We start from the raw sequence: 19,584 nt of genomic DNA on the forward strand, positions 1-19,584 counted from the left end.
AAAACTGTCGCGTGAGCTATCTGGGCTACCTTCTTTTGGCATACCAATACGTACTGTAAAAATAGCCACACGGTTTTATCTTAGACTCACGCCCTTCAAAGTCTTAAAAAGCTCAAAGTTGTCATTATTTTATAGGAACTGTAAGCTCCCTTAGGTTTTACACACTAAGTTGTTCTGAGGACAGGGCACTAGCTTTACACAGCAGTGCCCCAGCCTCCTGTGAGAACTCAGGGATTCACCCAATGAATTTATTTTTTCTAGTGTGGCAGGTTACAGCTGTTGCTGTTTTCACAGCCACCAGAGCCTGATGCAACCACATGAAAGGCCCCTAAATCAGCCGATGTAGATGAGAACACAGAGCCTGTATCTGTAGCGCTTCCTTGGTACAATTTTTAACTTAACGTCATGGATATCTGAGTTCATGGCTTGACGATTATTTTAAAGGACTAGTGGGAGAGGGAAGAGAAGAGAATGAAACATGATAACCCGTCCAGTTATATCCTCTTGTCCTCCTTAGGTGGCCTTGTTCATCTGGGTAAGAGACAGTAAAGGGGAGATAGTGACCAGAATGGGAGAACTGTCCACGTAGAAATAAGGTCCAAGCTGAACCCCATAGAAAGAGAAGAGTTAAGGCAATGGGAAGCCTCCCCACCTTCACCCTAAAAGAATGGTTTTTCACAGTTATTGCTGACCCTCATACAGAATGTCTTGCACCACAGAATAATGGAATGTTCATTGAGTGTATACAAAGGGAGTCACAGGACCTTATTCTAAAATCCTGGATTGACTCATCATAATAATAATAATAACAGCAGCAGAAAAGGAGACACGGAAGTACCTGGCGAGGATTGATCCAAATTCTCGCCTCTGTGACTCAAAAACAGAAAATGAACAAGAAAGCAGCAAGACTGACAAGCTGGAACAGCAAATTCATGGGATCTGATCGATTCAAGGAATTTCTCTCTTTGGCTCCATGCCAGTTATATCTAGAAATAATTTCAATCTATATTTTAGAAAACCATCACTGCTGATTGAAGAGAAAGCCCTGTTCATCACTTCCTTAACACATCCTAGCCAAACACCAACATAGCTCAGCTGAGTAAAACAAGTTGATTTTCTGAGTCAAATTCCTTACACAAACCAGGAGCAACATTTGGTTTTCTTCTCTGGTCAGAGATGCCAACATCCAGTCCTTGGATTCTCTTACAAATCAGTCCTCATTCTCTATAAATAGACCAGAAAGACTTTTTGACCCCAGAAGGGATGCTCTGATCCACCAAACCATACAGACCTCTGGCCTCTTGTTTCCAAAAGAAATCTAATCCTTAAATCCCTAAAGTGTCTTCCGAATGCCCCTAAACATATAAATCCTTCTGTCTGAAGTTTATCCACCTCCCTAGTAAGCACAAGGACATATCTTCATATTTAAAATAACTTTACTATACTTTGAAAGGAGCAATCCTTTATTCTCTTGTGGCTGCGTTGTCTTTCAGCTCTCTTGGGTATCTTTGTTCATATCAAAAGCAGCTAATTTTCCTTCTCCAAAAGCTCCACAGTAGAAATCTCCCACTTAGCATTAACCATCAATTAGCGATGCATGGAACATATCTGTATATGAATGTAGGTGAGGGTACGAGGATGAACAGTACGTACGCATGCAGAGGTGCACAGACATTGAGACAAACATACATAGTTCCACAGCTTATAGAAAATAAATAGTTTAAATAACTAACACAAAGCTATCCTTATAATGTGTAGGTACATGTAAATTTAAACATGTACTTTTATATATACACTCACATATTGTTATACATACATATTGTTTGTAAAATTTACCTTTGCTGTAACTTTTACATACATTAAATTTCTAACAGTATGAATCAATATATTATGATTCCTTTCTATTATTGAAAACACTTAAAGACTACATTTTCCTCTCTGGAAATTGCCCTGAATGATGATCTGATCATCTTTTTCACAGGAAAAGATCAGGTCTCTCCTTCTAAATGCTTTAGAATTTAAGCATTTGGAAATGGAAGCAATTGTGTCAGAGAAATGAACTATTAATTCTATGTGCAACTAACCCCGGCATCACTTTACAATATACCCTAAGAATCTATATTTCAAGCTGCTCACAATTCCAGAAGGTCCATGTAGGAGCTTTCAATTTTGCAAAGCGTCTCCTGTGCAGGCCAGTTCTAGTCCTAGTATGCTCAACATTTTTCTCAAGTGAGAACAGCATTTAACAGAATAGGATGCCACACACAGTAGCAGGTTGAGACTGACCTATTTACATATATGTGGATTGATCATCTGAAAGGGTGTGCAGCAATATATTAACAGTGACTATTTCTGGATGGTAGGTTTTTGGTAACTTTCTCTGCTGCTTCCATGGATCCCCATAAGAACATCCCTCGGTTTCTGTAATAAACCTGATGAATGAAAAATAAATCTATTCCCAGAATAATTCCACTAACATCAAAATACACAATGAATCCATTTATGAAATATGTGTACACATTAAAGAGCAGGTCTAATGAAATCTACTGCAAATCAGATGAAAACACATAGTATAGTGTACATGGGGGGCTCAGTCCATGAAAAAACTCTTGGCCGCCAGGACTTTTATTAAGACACGGTGGGGGACAGTGAAGGTAGAAAAGGCAGCTCTTATATAGCAGCCAATGTAGGAAGAGTCGATGTGGACGACCCACTGGAACCAGCCTGGGCTAGGTATGGGCTCACCTGGAAGCACACACTCCATCATCCATGTCAAGGTAACACAAGAAGTAAGCTCTGTGTGAAATCTCCTATTCGGAAGCAGGGCCCTGCTGTGAGGCACCGAATGAATGATCTTTTGCACTTCCTTGTAATCCAGATTCTTAACTATCCTCCTGGACACCAAAGCAGAAGTTAATGGACTTGCCCAAAAAGGCTCCACAGGACTCAAGAATCTAAAATGCCAGACTCGAGTGTGTTTCGGCATGTTTCTTTTTCCTCTCTCTTCATATAGAGAGTATGTGAAACACGGAGGTTACAAACTAAAATCTAGGGCACTGGGAGCATAATATCTACTTTTGGACCAAACTCTTAAGAAAGGCCTTGCATCACAGTACCAAAATCTCTCTCCCACTGTGGGGATGTGAGGTGCTAACAGTGTATAATAATGTGTTATTCTTATTCGGAATAAAATAGCCCCTAGGCAAGATGATCTTATTACAAGCTTACTGTGTGAAAACATTGAAAATAATCGCTTATCACAGGTGAACCCCCACACACCCCACAAAGACATTTTCAACAGCACAGAGTGGCAGGACATATGTGGATGGTTCCCCAACCCCCACCCCCAACCGAAGTGCCGTACTCAGCTTTTAGTGCCTGTATATTCTCGGACTGCAGCTGGCCATCTGAGAAAAGCCTTTCCACGCCTATCCACCAGACCTGTTCCGAGAGCTCTGCTTCCATCTGGACAACCCCCCACACTTACAGCCATAAATGCATTGGCACTGAGAAAGACTGCTGAGGAGGTGGCACTCCAGGTGTGGCTTTATGTGTCACTTCACCAGGTCAGCTATTTAGGCCTAGTCTTCTCCATTGGCTTGAAGCTCTGTTCACACCATCTTGGGTAACACATCACATTATTCTTCCTTATAAAAACAAATAAACTCAAATGAGCATTCAGAGTCAGTTCACCCCTCCGAACATCTCTGTCTTCCCCTCTGATTTATGTGACACGGTTTCAATCCCGCCCCCCTGAAAGCCTCCTATACTCTCAACTGAGGATTTGCCAGATGCCCATCTCCACTCCTCACGTTTCCCACCTTCCTCACCTCCACGGATGTGCACAGCCCGGAGGATCTCAGCCTGCTGGTCACCACTGAGTCACCAGGAGTACAGCACTGCAGTACCTAGCACTACCCGCCATCAACTACCGCCACCGAGTCAAGTCACTGCACTCTTCATTTCCCATCCTACAGAAAAACTCAGCTGTCCTGTGAGACTGGACCCAAAGGCAAAAAATAGCAATAAAATAAAATGTTTTCATACTTATAATGGCTCCCCCTCTGAACCAGTGCATCTGAAATTTATACAGTTCTGGAGAACAAGGAGCTGGATATATTAGTTCCTAGCCAACTCTTCACAGCAGCCAGTTTCTACAGGCATTTCTAAAATGACTCCAGTCCACTTCGGTGCAACACACTGCCTGCTCAAGTTTAACATCAATGGCCGAAAATAAAACTTATCATTCACAAGGCATCACAGGTTTCATAACTGAGTGAGCAGAGAAGGGTAGAAGAAGTGATCAGGCCTTCTGAAGAACCCAGCCCGGGAAGCCGGCTTACTGAACTCCTATAATTGCCTTTACCAATCCCCCACCCCACCGGCAAGTGTGGACCTTCTTGATTTCAGCCGCCAATGTTTTAGACTACGGTCCCTTGCAATACACTGACAGTCTGATCATTTATGAGCACGTTGGGCAACATGCAGAGAGACTTTGCAGAAACAGAGTTAGAGTTAGAGCAAACACACAGACAGGAAGGAAAAACGGAATGCCTTAACAGAACTGAGGATTCCTATCTTTCATGGATAGCACATCATTAGGCATATTCGTCTGCATTGACGTACACCACAGGGCTTTTTTTTTTTTCTTTTGTTATAACCTGTTTATTTGGTGGTTTAGCCAGAGAATCTTATATAACACACTCCTATTTCAAATGTAGCAACATGTATAGCACTGCACTCCCATAAAATTCAGACTCCTCACAGCACTTCCCATTAACCACCCTCAACCATTCTACCTCGCGAGGTTTCTGTGTATTGATGAAAAACATAGGAACTACCACCAGCAAGAGTCAAAAGAAAGACTCAATTATCAGCTTTACCCTATATTCAAAAGCTAGCAGTCTGTGGTATGATTTTAGGGATTTCAGGAAATTATTTCATCCTGATTTTAACAGATTGCATGAACCTGACCTAGCGGGGAGAAGGAGTCCAGTTCTCTAACCCAAAACACATGTGAGTCTACTTCGTTCTTCCAAGGTAGAGTACAGGAACACTGCCCACTGCCTCTGCACTGGGGTGCTGTATGGCCACAACCCTTGCATCTGATTTCCTTAACAAAGAAGCAGTAGATCTGCACTGCTTGTTTGGCCAGAAAGCACATAATAATACAGCTACAGCTTAGGAACTTCCATTCATGCTAGCTCAACGAACAATGTATATTATATAATGAATGAGGCTTTTCTATGAACCCTGCTATTGGAAAACATAGGCACTTTCTGCATAGTTTAAACCAGTCTACAAGGAGCAGTTACCCCTGGTGAGATCAAATGTGGACCCGGTAATGTATAAATTCAAAGAGCCTACACTCTTAAGATGCTTTGCCATCACCCTAATTTCTTTTTTGCTTGACAATAAATAATTTCAGTTACCTACAAACTACACAGAGAACATTTACACAGCAGCCAGCAAGCCCCAGAATGATGTTAGCTTTCTGCTCCATGTTCCCTGCGTTGCCTAAGAAATAAGAAGGGGGGGGGGGTGGTGAAGGGGATAGTGGGAGGAGGAAGAGGAGGGGAGAGGGAATTAGCTATCTATGAAAATACTTACAGCCTCCGAGTCTTCAATTCCATGCAGGTACAAATTGTCATACATGGAGGTCTGATAATCCAGAGCACCTCTTTCAAGGCAAAAACAAAATTGCTGCAGAAACCACAGCTAGAGCTTAAAGAGAAAAGGCCTGTTTGGGAGAACTGCGCCTGCCTTATCAATTCCTGTGGATTTACCAGGCAAGATGCTATTCATTCACATCCCACAGGGTGAGGTTATCCCCAGAGGCAGTCCAGACCTGGCATTTTATCTGCCTTCCCAATACAGAGCACAAAAAGCAAAACCCTTCCTCAACCACAGACTGGTGACTGAGCTAGGAAAGCGGCCTCTGATTGGCTCGGCTTCCCTGCTTCAGTCAGCTGAAGAGCGTTCCCTCGGAGAGTGGAGGGCGCCTCGGAGCATCCTACCCAGCAAAGAGCTGCTTCCTGTTTCGCCTGTATTGTTAGTTCTACAATAAACACTTATCAATATCCAAAAGGCTGCGTGGAATGTTTGGAAAGGCAGACTATTGAATACTCCAAACACAACTGCTCATCTTCTTAATTAAATTCACAATTGGAGAGGGGAGCAAAGGAAAGATTTTATTTTCAGAGAATATCATGTAAAGACAGGTAAACAGATACTAATCTCATCCAACATCTGTACGTAACAGATGCGTTTCAGTCAAAAGGGCAATGAGTCATAAAAAAAAAATCTTTAAACCCAAGGTGAAGAAAAAAATGACTAGAATAAACAGATGGTAAGATTTCTTGTGGGAATTTCTATAGTAAAAGTTTTCAATATTCTCGATGAAGTCTCTGCCTCACTGGCAAGAAAAGAGCTCTGTGTCCCAACTGGTGAAGTTCGAAAAGGAAGCCAAAAACCTCTCAACTTTTAGATGCAAAATGTTTAATGCTCTTTAGTTGAATTTTTTGAATCAACTTTAAGCAACAGCCAATGTTGTCATGTAAATTCTTCATCCCCTTCCCATGCATAAATCTTTAATAATCCTGAAATGGCATTGGTCTTTCCCCCAAAACCTAAATAGAAACATCAGACTCCCTCCGCCTGCTGTGGCCACACCACAACTCAAGTTGACCTAGGACAGGTCCCACATTGCAGCAGCCTGGGATGGAGTTTCTCTAGGTACTCAGAACTTTCTGGTCAACCAATAAAAAAAAAAAAGCTGCAGCTTTGACACAGGAGAGCTTTATGGCCCACTCTAAAAGAAGCCAGCTAAAGTCAGGGGGACAAAGGAGCTGGTGAGGGGCACAGAACATATTTTAGAGCAGCTGCACGACTGACTGGGTAAGTAATGACCCAGAAACTCAGAGGCTCTGAGTCCCCTGTATCAGCTTTGCCACTAATTGGTCAGATGACTCTGGACCAGTCAGTCACCACCTCGATGGGCTCTGGTATCTTCACCCGCCAAAATGAGGTAAGAAATAACTTAGGGAAAGAACTCTGCAAATCTAAAGTGCAACATAAACACTTACCATTGAGAAGCTGCTTTGTCAGCTGGAAGGCATTGGCTGCAGTTCATGGGAGCTCAGCACAGGAGTAACTGGCTGGCCCTGGACCTAGGAAAGGAGGCCTGTCCTTCCAGCCAGTATCTCTGAAAAGCGTAATTCTTGAAGGAACAAACCTGAGTCAAAATAATAAACAACACAAGGGCTACAACAGCTGAGCAGAGCATAGTTCTCCCAGGTCTGTGCTGACCCGTTCATGTCTTTCAATCAGAGTTGCACATCTTGGGAGTGGCATCAATACCTAGTCCACTTTCAGATATAAATGACAGCAAGATGATGCTGCTGTCCTTCAGAATCCCAAAATGGTAGGGTTTGAACAGATTGTCACCTCTGAGGCTGTGCCCCCATGGAGGGAGGACAGCAGCAGGGGATGAGTGCAGTCAACGGGATTCCATAGAGAGAAACCCAGTGCTGGCCCTACCTGTCGACAAGGATGCACGTTGGAGCAAGTCCCTGGCCAAGTGGAACCTCGGTTCCCTCCCCTATACACCAAGAGGACCAGATCAAAGGGCTGCTGTGCTCAAATTCACGTGTTAGACTCTTATTTTAATTATTAACTCTCTAACTACAGCCATACGGTATTTCAACCAGAATCAACGGAAAACTGAGACAAGACGGTCTTTTTTTCTCTGAAATTCTCTAGATCATTTCCCGACTTTACTACTTCAATTCCAAGTATAGGTATTCTCTGATTATGTTAAATGGACATCTAAATTAAGGGGAGAAGACAGAGGCAGCCCACTTTCACAATTCATCAAGATGAGAGAAACTGTTCCCAACTGGATAAACTGTACATAGCTCAGCTCTTCTGTGGATGGCTGCCGTGGAGCACTCCCTATAGCCAGTGTGAGGGCCTAAAGGAAGTTTTAAAGAGAAGGGGCGCACTTTACGGTACCCTAATGCATGCAGTCAGCGAGTCTGACCAGGACGGGATGTCAGCAGGGAGGCACTGGATCACGCATAGCAGGCTGTGGTTCCTCCTGCACCCAACTCCTCTAAGAATAGATGTGAAGCAGGGGCAGCGTGGCTCTGCCTGCTTCCCAGGAAGTCAGAAACGTGCTGGACTCCAAATCATAAACTGTAAGAGGTGGGAGAACAACAGGAGTCTCCTTATCTGGTCCTTCTAGTGCCTACAAAGGTTGAATTGTTTTATTCAAAGCCATATGTTCTATACTGGAGTGTTCCTTCCCCTACTTCCTCCTTGATAGAGTTTTCAAGATGAGGGGCAGTAGGCGTGTTCCCAAGAGGAATTTGGTGAAATAGAGAGAAGTCACTGTGGTGGGGAAATTCCTATTTTTCCCACGCCTTCCATTCAAACAAATTATCCCATCAGAAGTCATTTTGTTCACCCACAGCTGATAACTAAAAATCAGATCACAGGTGGGGGAGTCTTCCCCTAGGGTCTGTATCTACACAGAATCAGCACCACACCTATGAGTCACCTAAGGGTTTCAACCCAATATTTGGGCTGATCCCAGAGTTCCAGAGGAACCCCAGTGAGACACTCAGCTCTGAACCTCCCCAGAGGAACTCTAAGGAGTTCCAGAAAAGTGAGCTCAGAACTCTAGAAAGATCTTAGAACTGACTATCTCTGTCCCAAGATTCTCTAAACTGAGACCAGGCTGAGAAGTAGTGAGAGGTCCCTGGGAGCTTCCCGGGCCTGTTTCAGATCACCTCCAGTCCCTGGCTTTTAGTAAAAGGGTCTATGGATTCCAGCAGGTTCAAGTTCCTAGGGCCAAATTTCACACTTCACTGCAGCAGGTGTTGAAAAGCAACCAAGACACTGGTACCTTCTTGGTTTTGACTTTAACAGTTCTCCATTTGAATGATGGTCAAGAAGATGAAAGAGAAACCACCCCGTTTCTGGCCTACTTCTCCCACCTGCAGTTACAGTGAGAACAAGTTTGAAAACTTTGGGGCTTATCTTGTGCTGGTGCTTCCCAGGAACCCACCTACCTCTCATTACTGAGTAGCCTCCAAAACTGCATAGCCTCAAGGGGGCTGCCTCTGATTCTGAGGATGCCCTGCTGAATGTACTTCTGACTCAACTCTTTTCCACTTATCTCTCATTATGATCAACAGTTCGAACTCAAAAAAACCCTATGAAAAAGCATCGTCTCTATGACTCTGTTTATAAATGTCACGTGATTCATGATGGGGAAGGTATCCTTGCAATTTGACAAATGCCTCAACTGAGCTTAATTCAGTGGAGGAAATGGCATGGCCCTCAACAAATTAGGACAGCTCTGTTTTGTATCACAAGGAAACATTACTTTCAGTTCGTTTTCATGGGCTTTACACTTAGGGATATTAAGTCCCTCTTCCTTACCCAGTGCTGGGCTTTGTCATAGAGCGAACCCATGAAAATGACAGTAGAGTACAAAGGATAGGTATTTCTGTTTTCCACTTGTTTGGACAGAGAGAAAGAGAGAAAAGCCAAAAGTGAGAAGATTAGCTATGAGATTTAGATAGCCATGATCAAGACAAACTGGTGCAAATTTAGAAGCAAAAGGCAATTCTGATTCTAATTTTCCACCTAAATTTCTTGGGAATTTAACTGTTCAAAGCCAGTGTAGTTATGTGTTCTATAGCAGAACTGCAAGAGCTCAGAGAAGAGACAAAGGAATAATGTTGGGACTCAGCCAAGGCTAGTTCTCTTCTCGTCTCCATGGGCTAGAACACAAGTCCAAGGTCTCTGTTTGCCAATTCAGTCTTGGGAATTATTTTGTTCTCTGTTTTTGTTTAAATTTTACTAAGTGACTACCGTGTGCTAGATGAATTTTCTCGTCTTCTGTAAGTAATATTACTCTACTCATTTGCCTCTAGAAATCTGTGTGGCCAACTGCAAGAATGAGTATCATACCCCTGTTTCCTCCCTGGAGCCCATCAGATAGGTGGTAGCAACAGGGCAGACAAGGGAATGAAAACAAAACAAACAAACAAACAAAAAACTACAGACAATAGATTCCACTTCTATTAGTCCTCTGCTGTAGTTCTCTGAGGCTGAACTCAGACCTTACCACCTAGGGAGGCATGTCCAGAGTCTCTCCAGGCCCCACGAATACCACGGAGATAATAGTTTTGAAATTAACGAGTTAAGATATGAAAGATACACAGGAGGCAGTGTGGAAGAATCCGCCTTTTAAATTTTTTAAGGGAAGTAGTACGGAATCAGGGCAGCCCACATTGCCCAGCTCCAAAGGCCCCATGCACCCCGTGTGAGTGGTCCTCCCTGTGATATGTAACAGGAATACCATGAAGCAAGGTGGTTATGAGCAGGGACCCTGGAGCCAGACTGCCTGCATATCCCAGCTGTGCCACTTCCCAGCAGGGTAACACTTGGCAAGCTACTCTACCTTCCTGTGCCTCCATTTCCTCACTTACAAAATGAGGATTCTATCAAGAAGATTGTGCAGATTAAAAGCCTTGGTCTAATAAAATGTTCGGATGGGTACCTGGCACCAACAGTCCTCCACAAGTAAGCACTGGGTTACTATGGTCATTCTCATCACTCTCTGCCTGGGTTCTGGCCTGAAGTTCTGGTGCCCTTGCCTCTGGGGTAGGATTGCTAACTTTTGCCCCTGATGCCGGCCTGGTCCTCTCAATCCCACCTGAGTCTCAGGTCTCAGCCGCCAGAGCTGAGCCCAGCCTCCAGCCTCCCGCTGCCCTCCTACATTCATGCCAGCTCCTGCCGGCTGCCTACCTGCTCTATCTGGCCAGGCTGACTGCTCCTCGTGCCAAGGCTGTCATGCTTGCCCAGACCTCCTCCACCTCCTGACAGCACCCCCACCCTCAGCCACCCCACTGAACGCTGCGTCTTTCCTCTGTACCTGGGTGTACCCAGTGCTCTCCCACTGGCCTCCTCAATTGCCTGGCCTCTTGCTCCATCATCCCCACCAGCCACTCCTGGATGCCCCACCCTGTCACAAACCACTGCCCAGAAGACCGTACTCATGAAAATCCTGTAACAAATGCTACTGCTGGTTCATGCCAAAGAGGCAAGAGAAGAGGAAGAACAGCAGAAATAAGCAGAGACAGGGATAAAGAGGCAGAGACAGAAAACCCTAGAGACGCGCAGAGGAAGAGTGAATATATGGACTAGCTCCCCTCCTCCCTGCCATTCTTGATGGCTTCAGGAAAAATAATACTTCATAACTCATAAGACAGCAAGTGTAGGTAAGGTAGAAAAAATTCCCATGGCCTATTCAACTTGCCAGAAAAAGACAGATCCCTCTCTGTGATTGATATATTACTCAGAAAACTCTCACTTTCTAAAATTTCAGTTTACCAAAAAAAAAAAAAAGAGCCAATCTCTTAGGAAAAAAACATTCCATAAAGCCACAATTTTCATGAGTGCTACACAACTTTACTTTCCACTATTCTCCAAAATGAATCTAGGAGACTAGTTCAGCTGGTCACCTTCCCATTGCCTATATATTGTTTAGCTGATATTATTATTAGTGCTAATCTACCAATTACAGCTTTGAATTGTTGACTGGTCTGCGCTACTGGAGACACTGGAATGTGAAGATCAACGAGACATGATGGCATCTCCCTGGGGACAGACAGGGATGGCGTGGCAGCAACACTGAAGATCCTGAAGACAGAAATTGAACCAAGGAGATGGTTGCAATCAAAGCTCTCACATTTTGAGAAGCTCTGATGAGAGCCAGAGAGTAATTTGATTCCTTATCTGCAAAGCTTCAGCAGGAGTGGGAGGCAGGAAAGGGGGAAGGAAAGGAACAGTGTCACTCATGGAGCAGGGCAGAAATGAATCAGCCACCAACTTACTACTCACTCTTGCGCAAACCACCTCCCTAAAAGGTGGGACTCCTTCAGTTCCATGATGCCAGATTTGCTATAAAGAGTAAACAAAACTGTTTAACGTAAAATTAGTAAAGCTTTATTTTCTATTTTGTCACTGCTTTTAGGTAACAATTTACGTTTTTGCCTCCCAGGAGTTTTTCTATTTGATTTGATAACATGATTAATAATAAGCATCCATGAATGCTTGTTTAGCACCTAATATTTCCTCTAAACAAAAATCAGTCAGCTCCAATTCAAAATCTTTCAGTGGTTTCCCACTGAAAAACCCAAATCCTTAAAAAGGTCTAGTGTGTAGTGTGGGCCCAACACTTCTCTTCTCAAAACCCTGATTTTGCATGCCTTTCCCCTTCACTCTCTCCAAGCTTCTTGGACACATCACACCCCTTCCCACTACTGGGCTTTATTGCTTCTGAGCCCTTTGCCTAGAACCCCACACCTCCTCTCAATCCACCCGCATTAGCTTGCATTAGTGCAACTGGTGAATTAATAGCTGTCTTTTAAATGTGAGTTCTGTGGGAAGAGAGACCAGGATACCTTTTTACACACCATTATATCCCCACTGCCTAGCACATAGGCTTTCCACAAATACCTGAATAATTAATGATGGCCCTGAGCTCCTTGGCTACCTTTGCACTTTGGTTGACAAAGCAGTGCAGTGACTGGCAGAAGAGCTCACAAAGTGAAATGTGGGTATTTTTTAGAGCTAAGAAAACCTAGAACATGAGCATCCCTAGAGAGTCCTTACCAAACTGTCTTCATGCCCTGATTGGGACACAATGGTCCTGTTCAGATTCAGATTCTTACAAACTAAATAATCTAGGTGTCACATAGAGTTGTTTTAACAGTCTTTATTTCAAGGGAAATATCATTTATAATGCGCTGATGGAGATTTTGGTTTTGGTTCTTGGTATTTTAGTGTTGAGGACAAGACCCCATGATATTTCACGCGTCACCCTTTGCACAAGATGTCCCCTCTGTCAGGAAGGCCACCTTCACTCTGTCCCCTACCCCTGACTACTTTTATTTGGTGAACTCATTCCTTCTTTAAGGTCAAATGTAAATGTCACTAACTTCTCCAACCCCCTCAGTCCTTCTTCTATATTTCCATAACACTCTATCTCCCATACCTCTACCAGTGGGCGAATCACATAATAGTGTAATTCTTTCATTACAAGATGAACAGCTCAAGAGCAAGAACCACGTCTTACTCAGCTTCACACCCCACATGCTTCATTCCATAGAAGAGCCTCAACAAATATTGGTTACAGGAACTGAACAGCAAACATGAAAAGAAAACTCACACTGTGAGCCTTGATATCCTTGCCTCCATCAGAATGCATGCAGCCTAGTCTAGTAGATATTTGAGGCCTTAGAGTCAATGAGCCAAGGAATCTGTGAGGTCAATTTCAGAGCCACTGCAGATTTAGAAAACAAATACAAAATGGAAACTGATGTCAGGAATTCAGGTCTGAGCCGAACTCCTGTCGGTGGTAGGGGCTCTTCTTGGGTGGAATCTATGGGAAGAGGGAATATTGGTAGATAATGGATAGATGGTAGCAATAAGGTCCTGGGGTATTTTCCTCAGAACATAGTTTTGGAGAAACATTTACCTTTGAAAAAGTGTGCCAGAGCATGTATCCCTTAAAGGCAGGAACTATGTTTTATTCATCTTGTTGATATACCCCTCTCTGATGCAGTGCCTATTACAACTTAAAAACAGTTGAAGTTTAATAACTACATTGCAAAAAGCCAGCTAAGCTGGTATAATATAGATAATCTTCACAGTAGAGCATTCACTGAAAGAACCCCATGTCTCAAGCACCAGGCACCAGGCATGCTAGAACCAAAACAAGAGAGTAGAAAAATCTAGCTGACTCTAAAATACTGAGCTTAGAGTAGCGACACTCATTCTAGATCCCTCCTGCAAGGAGATCTAAAGCTTTTAAAGTACTGCTAGACATGGATAGAATTATCTCAAGCAATGGATTAGTGTTAGCCCTCAGGTTGCAAGCTTTCAGTTTCTGCAACATGGTATCAGGTACGGAGAAAAAGGAGGTTTGGGTGCACGCTGCTGAACTTTGACCTCTCTATTATTCTAGGTGACAGAGATGACTAAAAGCTCCAGTATTCTTTCTCCATTTCTCCCATTTAGCATTACGCCATTCCACCTTCAATTTTAGCAAGGCTAAAATTCAACAAGGTTCTTCAACTAGAAACTGTACCTCACAGCCTCCCTTGCAACTGGATATGACTGTGTTCTTGCCAATACAATAGGAGCTGAAGTCATGTGTCCAACTTACACATTACACCCTTAAAAAGATACTGACTGCTGGCCAGGCGCAGTGGCTCACACCAGTAATCCCAGCACTTTGGGAGGCCGAGGCGGGCGGATCACGAGGTCAGGAGATCAAGACCATCCTGGCTAACACAGTGAAACCCTGTCTCTACTAAAAATACAAAAAAATTAGCTAGGCATAGTGGCGAGCGCCTGTAGTCCCCGCTATTCAGGAGGCTGAGGCAGGATAATGGCCTGAACCCAGGAAGCAGAGCTTGCAGTGAGCTGAGACTGCACCACTGCACTCCAGCCTGGGCGACAGAGTGAGACTCAGTTTCAAAAAAAAAGATACTGACTGCCTACCATATACTCTCTTCCCATTCCTTTGGATGTGGTGCTGATGAAACAACTTCCAGCATACAGATGAAGACCTCACCTTAAGGATGAAAAGTTAATAGAATAAAGAAGCTTCTGCATTGTTAGATGAAAGAGAAAGGCATTTCCATCTTATTTAGGCAACTTTATTTAGGGGTCTCTTGTTGCAGCAGCTCAACCTAATACCAGCTGCAAAAGTAAAAATATTGAGGTCATTAGAATAGGAATAAAGACAACCAGAAAAACACATATAGAAGGTAAGAACTGGACTTAGAAAAAAAGACCTCACTAGGTTATATTGTTTCTTCTAATTCTCCTTTCATGAAATGCTGACAAACCCAAGATGGTGGTCAGTGATGGCAAATCTCCACCTAAACCCATCATCCCCATTAAAAACAGAACAGTGCTATGCACATGTTAGCCTGCTTACTTTCTGAAACCAAAGACTAGGGGCCAAAACAAAATGTTTGTGAGCTAAAAACACATACACAGATAAATTACCAATTTTACACAGTTTTTTCAAAACCCAAATGAATTCAAAGAAAAATCTTCAACTCTATTGAGTTTTTGAGCTTAAGTAAAGCATTACAAAGACAAAAATATCTGCCACCTTTTAGGCAAGTCCATAAGTAATTCCTCATGAAGATTTGGATTTTTTATATAAGTTCTCAGTCTGTTTGGTCATTTCCTTTGCAGTATTGGATGGAAAATTAGTTGGAGCACTAAGTCCAAAGCCTTTCCCCAAGAGGCGCAAATGGAAACAAACTGAATTACTTATCTAAATGCCAGTTCTCAGAAGTGATTCTTGCATCAAATATTCAAGGAAAATAACAATCATCTACATAGAAAACAGTATAAATTCGCAGCCAAATAATAAAAATAATGTACATTGGTACTAATAGAAAATAGAGGAGACTGTAAAAAAAAATCAAGGATCTCTTATATTTGTTGGTATGTCTCATAAGTCCAAAAGTATGAAAAAAGCTATAAATTTTGGTCACACACACACACGCACCCCCCACAGGGCTTTGCAAGTTGTTTAGTAATGCATTTTTCTTCATAACAGAAAATGAACTCTCAAATTTTTAAGATAGATTGAAAAACTTAAAATAGCAAGACGCAAATAAATCTTTCACAGCCACGTATCTCACAGCACCCCTATAGTCACTGGATTTCTGACCTTTGCATGGGAGAGTAAGCTATAAATACTACCTGACCCTCTGGTCTTGTGTACCTCAGAAATCCATTCTCTTTTAAACTAAGAAGGGCAATAGTATCACAATTTTCAAAAACATTAGTTTTAAAAAAATTATTTCTAACAGTTCCTTTAAGTTATTCTTTCAATATCAAATAAGCTTTAAATAAATGTACAATACCACAAGATAGTAAAGTAATAACTAGTCGATCCAGAAGCTCTATCGAATCATAATGCTCCCTGCATTTCTTGGGCTCCTCTAACCAGCCATTTAAACCTACGAATTGCTTGAACATGGAGCAATTGTTTTAACATGCTTTGGAAATGTTGACATGCAACAAAAGAGATACTAACAAACACAAATAGTCCACTCCAAAAACCAAAGGGAAATTCATAAATACATTGTTATGGCTCTTAGTAGGTTTTTGGAAAAGGGCTATTGTTAGTAAATGATCAGATTTACCTAACTTAATGAGAAATTATGAGCTTTTCTCAACCAGGTACCTTTAGAGCTTTCCATCGAAGTCTTGACTAAAAAAGACAATGTCAGATAGATTGCCTGTGGGCCTCAACTAATACAGGCTCACTTTTGAAAGAGATATCTTCTAGAATACTAACATGTTAACCAACACAGCAACTTTGGGAATCATCCTATCCCCAACCAAGCCTATCAACTTCTAAAAGTTTGGGGAGAAGAACAAAAGGCCTAGAAGAAGAAAGTCATTTCTGAACCAACAGAGTCATCCACTTCCTTTCACATTCAGTCTTTGATGGTTGTGTTTACTTCATTTAAACATATACTCGACGAACATAAACAAATCATGAAGATTCAAAGGGTTAGGAAAGTTTCCTAACATCGCACAACTCTGAAGCCATAAAAGAAGAGAATGAAATATATTTTTCATTATATCCATCCTCCATCAACTTGCCTCCTGCCATCTCTACAACATACTTCTCATATTTTGTATTTCAGCCACTCATTACACTTTCCTCAGAACACATGCTTATGATCCAGCTTTCTGTTTCTTCTTATGCTTGAAAATAACTTAAGCATTTTTCTGATCTATTGAAATTTTTCTCAAATCTCTTCCCTTCACAGATCGATTCCCCAATTTATGAGATCTTCCACAGCCAATTCTTCCACAAAATATTTGCCTTTAAAGCATTTCCCATGAGTGTATCTTTTTTTGCTGATTATAAAAGTAAAACATGTTCTTTAAAAAGTGGTATTGTAGAAAACTTGGAAAATTCAAAAGAGTACAAAGGCAAGAATTAAAATTTGTAGTCTTACTACTAAAATATGATTACTGTTAATACTTTGGTCTTTTTCTACCTTTGTAGGCATTTTGCTTTACATCTAGAATCTACTATATGTAAACGTTTGCATTCTCTTAGCAATAACAACATAAGTGTTCCCCACATTACTAAAAACTCATCATAAGCATAATTTGTTACAATTATAAACTATTGCACCATATAGATGTACTATGCAGTTCCCATTGTTTTGCTCATATAAATAATGCTGGAATTCTATTAGTCTGCAATTCAGATTATTTTCTCCGGCTAAATTCCCATATATTCTTGGGTCAAAGTCTATGAATGCTTTTAAGCCTCTCGATCACACTGCCAAAAGCCGTACAGAAAAATTCTGCCAATTTACATACCTATTAGCTCAAAGTGAAGTACCAGCTCTCAGCTTTATTACCAACAATATGACAAAGAGGGACCTAAGGGTCTAATTTTTTTAATCTGTTAATTTGATATGCTAAAAGTAGAAATCCACCGCTGCCTTAATTTTCTTTCTTTTTTTTTTTTTTTTTTTGCCAATGAACAAGAATGTGAATATATATAACACTATATTTTTTCATAAGTATATTTAACCTACTGTCTCTGAGTGAGGAATGTCCATCCACATCTAAATAACAAAGACTGTGATGTTCATGTCTCTAATCTCTTTTTGGAAAGTCTTAAGACATTGGCACCTAAGGTAATGGCTCTCGACAATGGCAGAAAATCTGAATCACCTGTGGACCTTTTGAAACATCCATTTACACTCCAGGAACTCAAGCTCAGTAAAGGTTCTAGTATCTACATTTTCTAAAAATTCCAAAGTCGTTCTATTAGGCAAATGAATGAGACGACTGAGCTAAGACTACCATAGTTAGATATCATATCTGGTGGATGAAAAAGCTACTACATGTACTTCCTTAGATATATGAAGAAGAGCATCATTCCCTAAACTATCATCTTGTTCTATGGTACTGACCTTACATCCGGTACAGCACTTATTTACCTTGCGTGATCTACTTTCACAAGGTGGCGCAACAGTGCCCATTGCTGTTAGTCTCATTTCTAAGAATGCTCTTGTTTCATATGAAAAGAGAGTAATCTAAACACTGATATGCCTGTTACTTATATACCTACCACTTGGCGGAAATATTTATACAGTAGATAGAATAAGCATCTGGTTTGAATTTCCAAAATGGCTCCTTCCAACTCAAGGAGAGCCTCTGTCTGTATTTTATGGGTCAGTGATAAGTGTTCATATTATTTACCGATTTATGGTGAGGTTTACTGAGATGTGAAATCTCAGCTAACCCTTCAACCCACTCCCAATCCCACTCTCATCTCTAAGCCACCAATTATTCTACTCCATATTATTAAGCACTGTACTAGAATCATCTATAGCTATTGATACTGAGGTCACATTTAGCATATTCATCAACCTCATATAACCTGGGCTTAAGAAGTACCCTTGACTCACTTTCAGAGCTAGGTTAGTTAACATTCTAATGAAGAAAAATACAGAGAGAAAAACAAAGGGCTGGTATTAGAGAGAAAAGTTCCCTTCTTTCAGACTCTGGTACAATGCCATCTGATGGGGATATGCTAGCATAAGAGCAGCCTGGCCCAGTCTGATTCTCCTACTGTTGCTTGGACTGAGTGCCACCTCCAGACGAATCCCTTACTGGGGTTGAGGGGAGTCACACATTGAATTATCACAAATCATCAGTATAAGAAGTTCAGCAGGAGTTGCTTCAGAGATTGTTTCTTTCCCTCCCAGGGGCTCAAAGTGGTCATCTCCTACCACCATAAAGAGACCCTTCTGGAAGGAAGAGATGGAAGAACACCAAGTGCTGACAACCAATACACTGTTGGGTCAAATGCAAAGAGGAAACTGAATTCCTCAACAAATCCATTACTTGGAAACTCATTCCAATTTTCCAACAAGAAAAGTAAGGGATGGATTTTCAAAATTAGGTGAAGTATGAATCCAAATGAATTATTGTATTCGCTCTGCAGATAACCTCCACAACATATCAGCACTACCACACCAACCACCTTGAGCTCTTAGTACAAATTAATTGACAGTGATGGATAGGTTACCTGAACTTCAAAAATTAAGTCTTAATATGGCAATGATATTCTTTATGGTATACTACCGTAGCTCAGTGGGGGGCAGCACTACAATCTCTGGGCTTGGTTGAGTTCAGAGAACACTCTGTTCCATTCTGTTTCTCTCTTTCCAGGGGCTATTTTGCCAGCCTTTGGATTGTCTCTACAACGGACATCATCCTCAAAAAAGCCTCAGGACAGAAAAGTCTGGACATTCCTGAGCATAATAAATTGGGATGATGGATCCAAAAGAAAGGCACTTTGTTGATGTTTTAAATTAAGTAAAAGAAAAAAGCATTAACAAGTGTACCAAACTTGGTGACTGGAATTAGCAAACCAGGACATATATCCAAAAGTGTAATCACAAGGTCACACGTTCACATCTCAGCATTAGCTCT

At 41.7% G+C, this 19,584-nt stretch overlaps 1 protein-coding gene across 7 annotated transcripts in view; it reads right to left on the reverse strand.

The window, feature by feature from the left end:
* The window catches only part of CACNB4 (calcium voltage-gated channel auxiliary subunit beta 4), a 266,924-nt gene that overhangs the window by 134,570 nt on the left and 112,770 nt on the right, over positions 1–19,584 (reverse strand). Inside the window, exons 1-2 of one of the 7 annotated variants that reach the window (XM_009182235.4) lie at positions 5,611–11,386; positions 3,488–3,643 (exon numbers count right to left, since the gene is read on the reverse strand). The exons of 2 other annotated variants lie outside the window; for them this stretch is intronic. In XM_009182235.4, coding sequence (XP_009180499.1) covers positions 3,488–3,493 — 6 coding nt within the window. In that variant the 5' untranslated portion in view covers positions 3,494–3,643; positions 5,611–11,386. Of the gene's footprint in view, positions 1–3,487; positions 3,648–3,830; positions 5,585–5,610; positions 11,387–19,584 lie in introns of those variants that run through there. 4 more of the 7 variants (XM_009182233.4, XM_021923621.2, XM_009182234.4 and 1 more) reach the window with 4 other exon arrangements.

This window comes from Papio anubis, chromosome 10 (genome assembly GCF_008728515.1).
Source record: "Papio anubis isolate 15944 chromosome 10, Panubis1.0, whole genome shotgun sequence".
Classification (NCBI taxonomy): domain Eukaryota; kingdom Metazoa; phylum Chordata; class Mammalia; order Primates; family Cercopithecidae; genus Papio; species Papio anubis.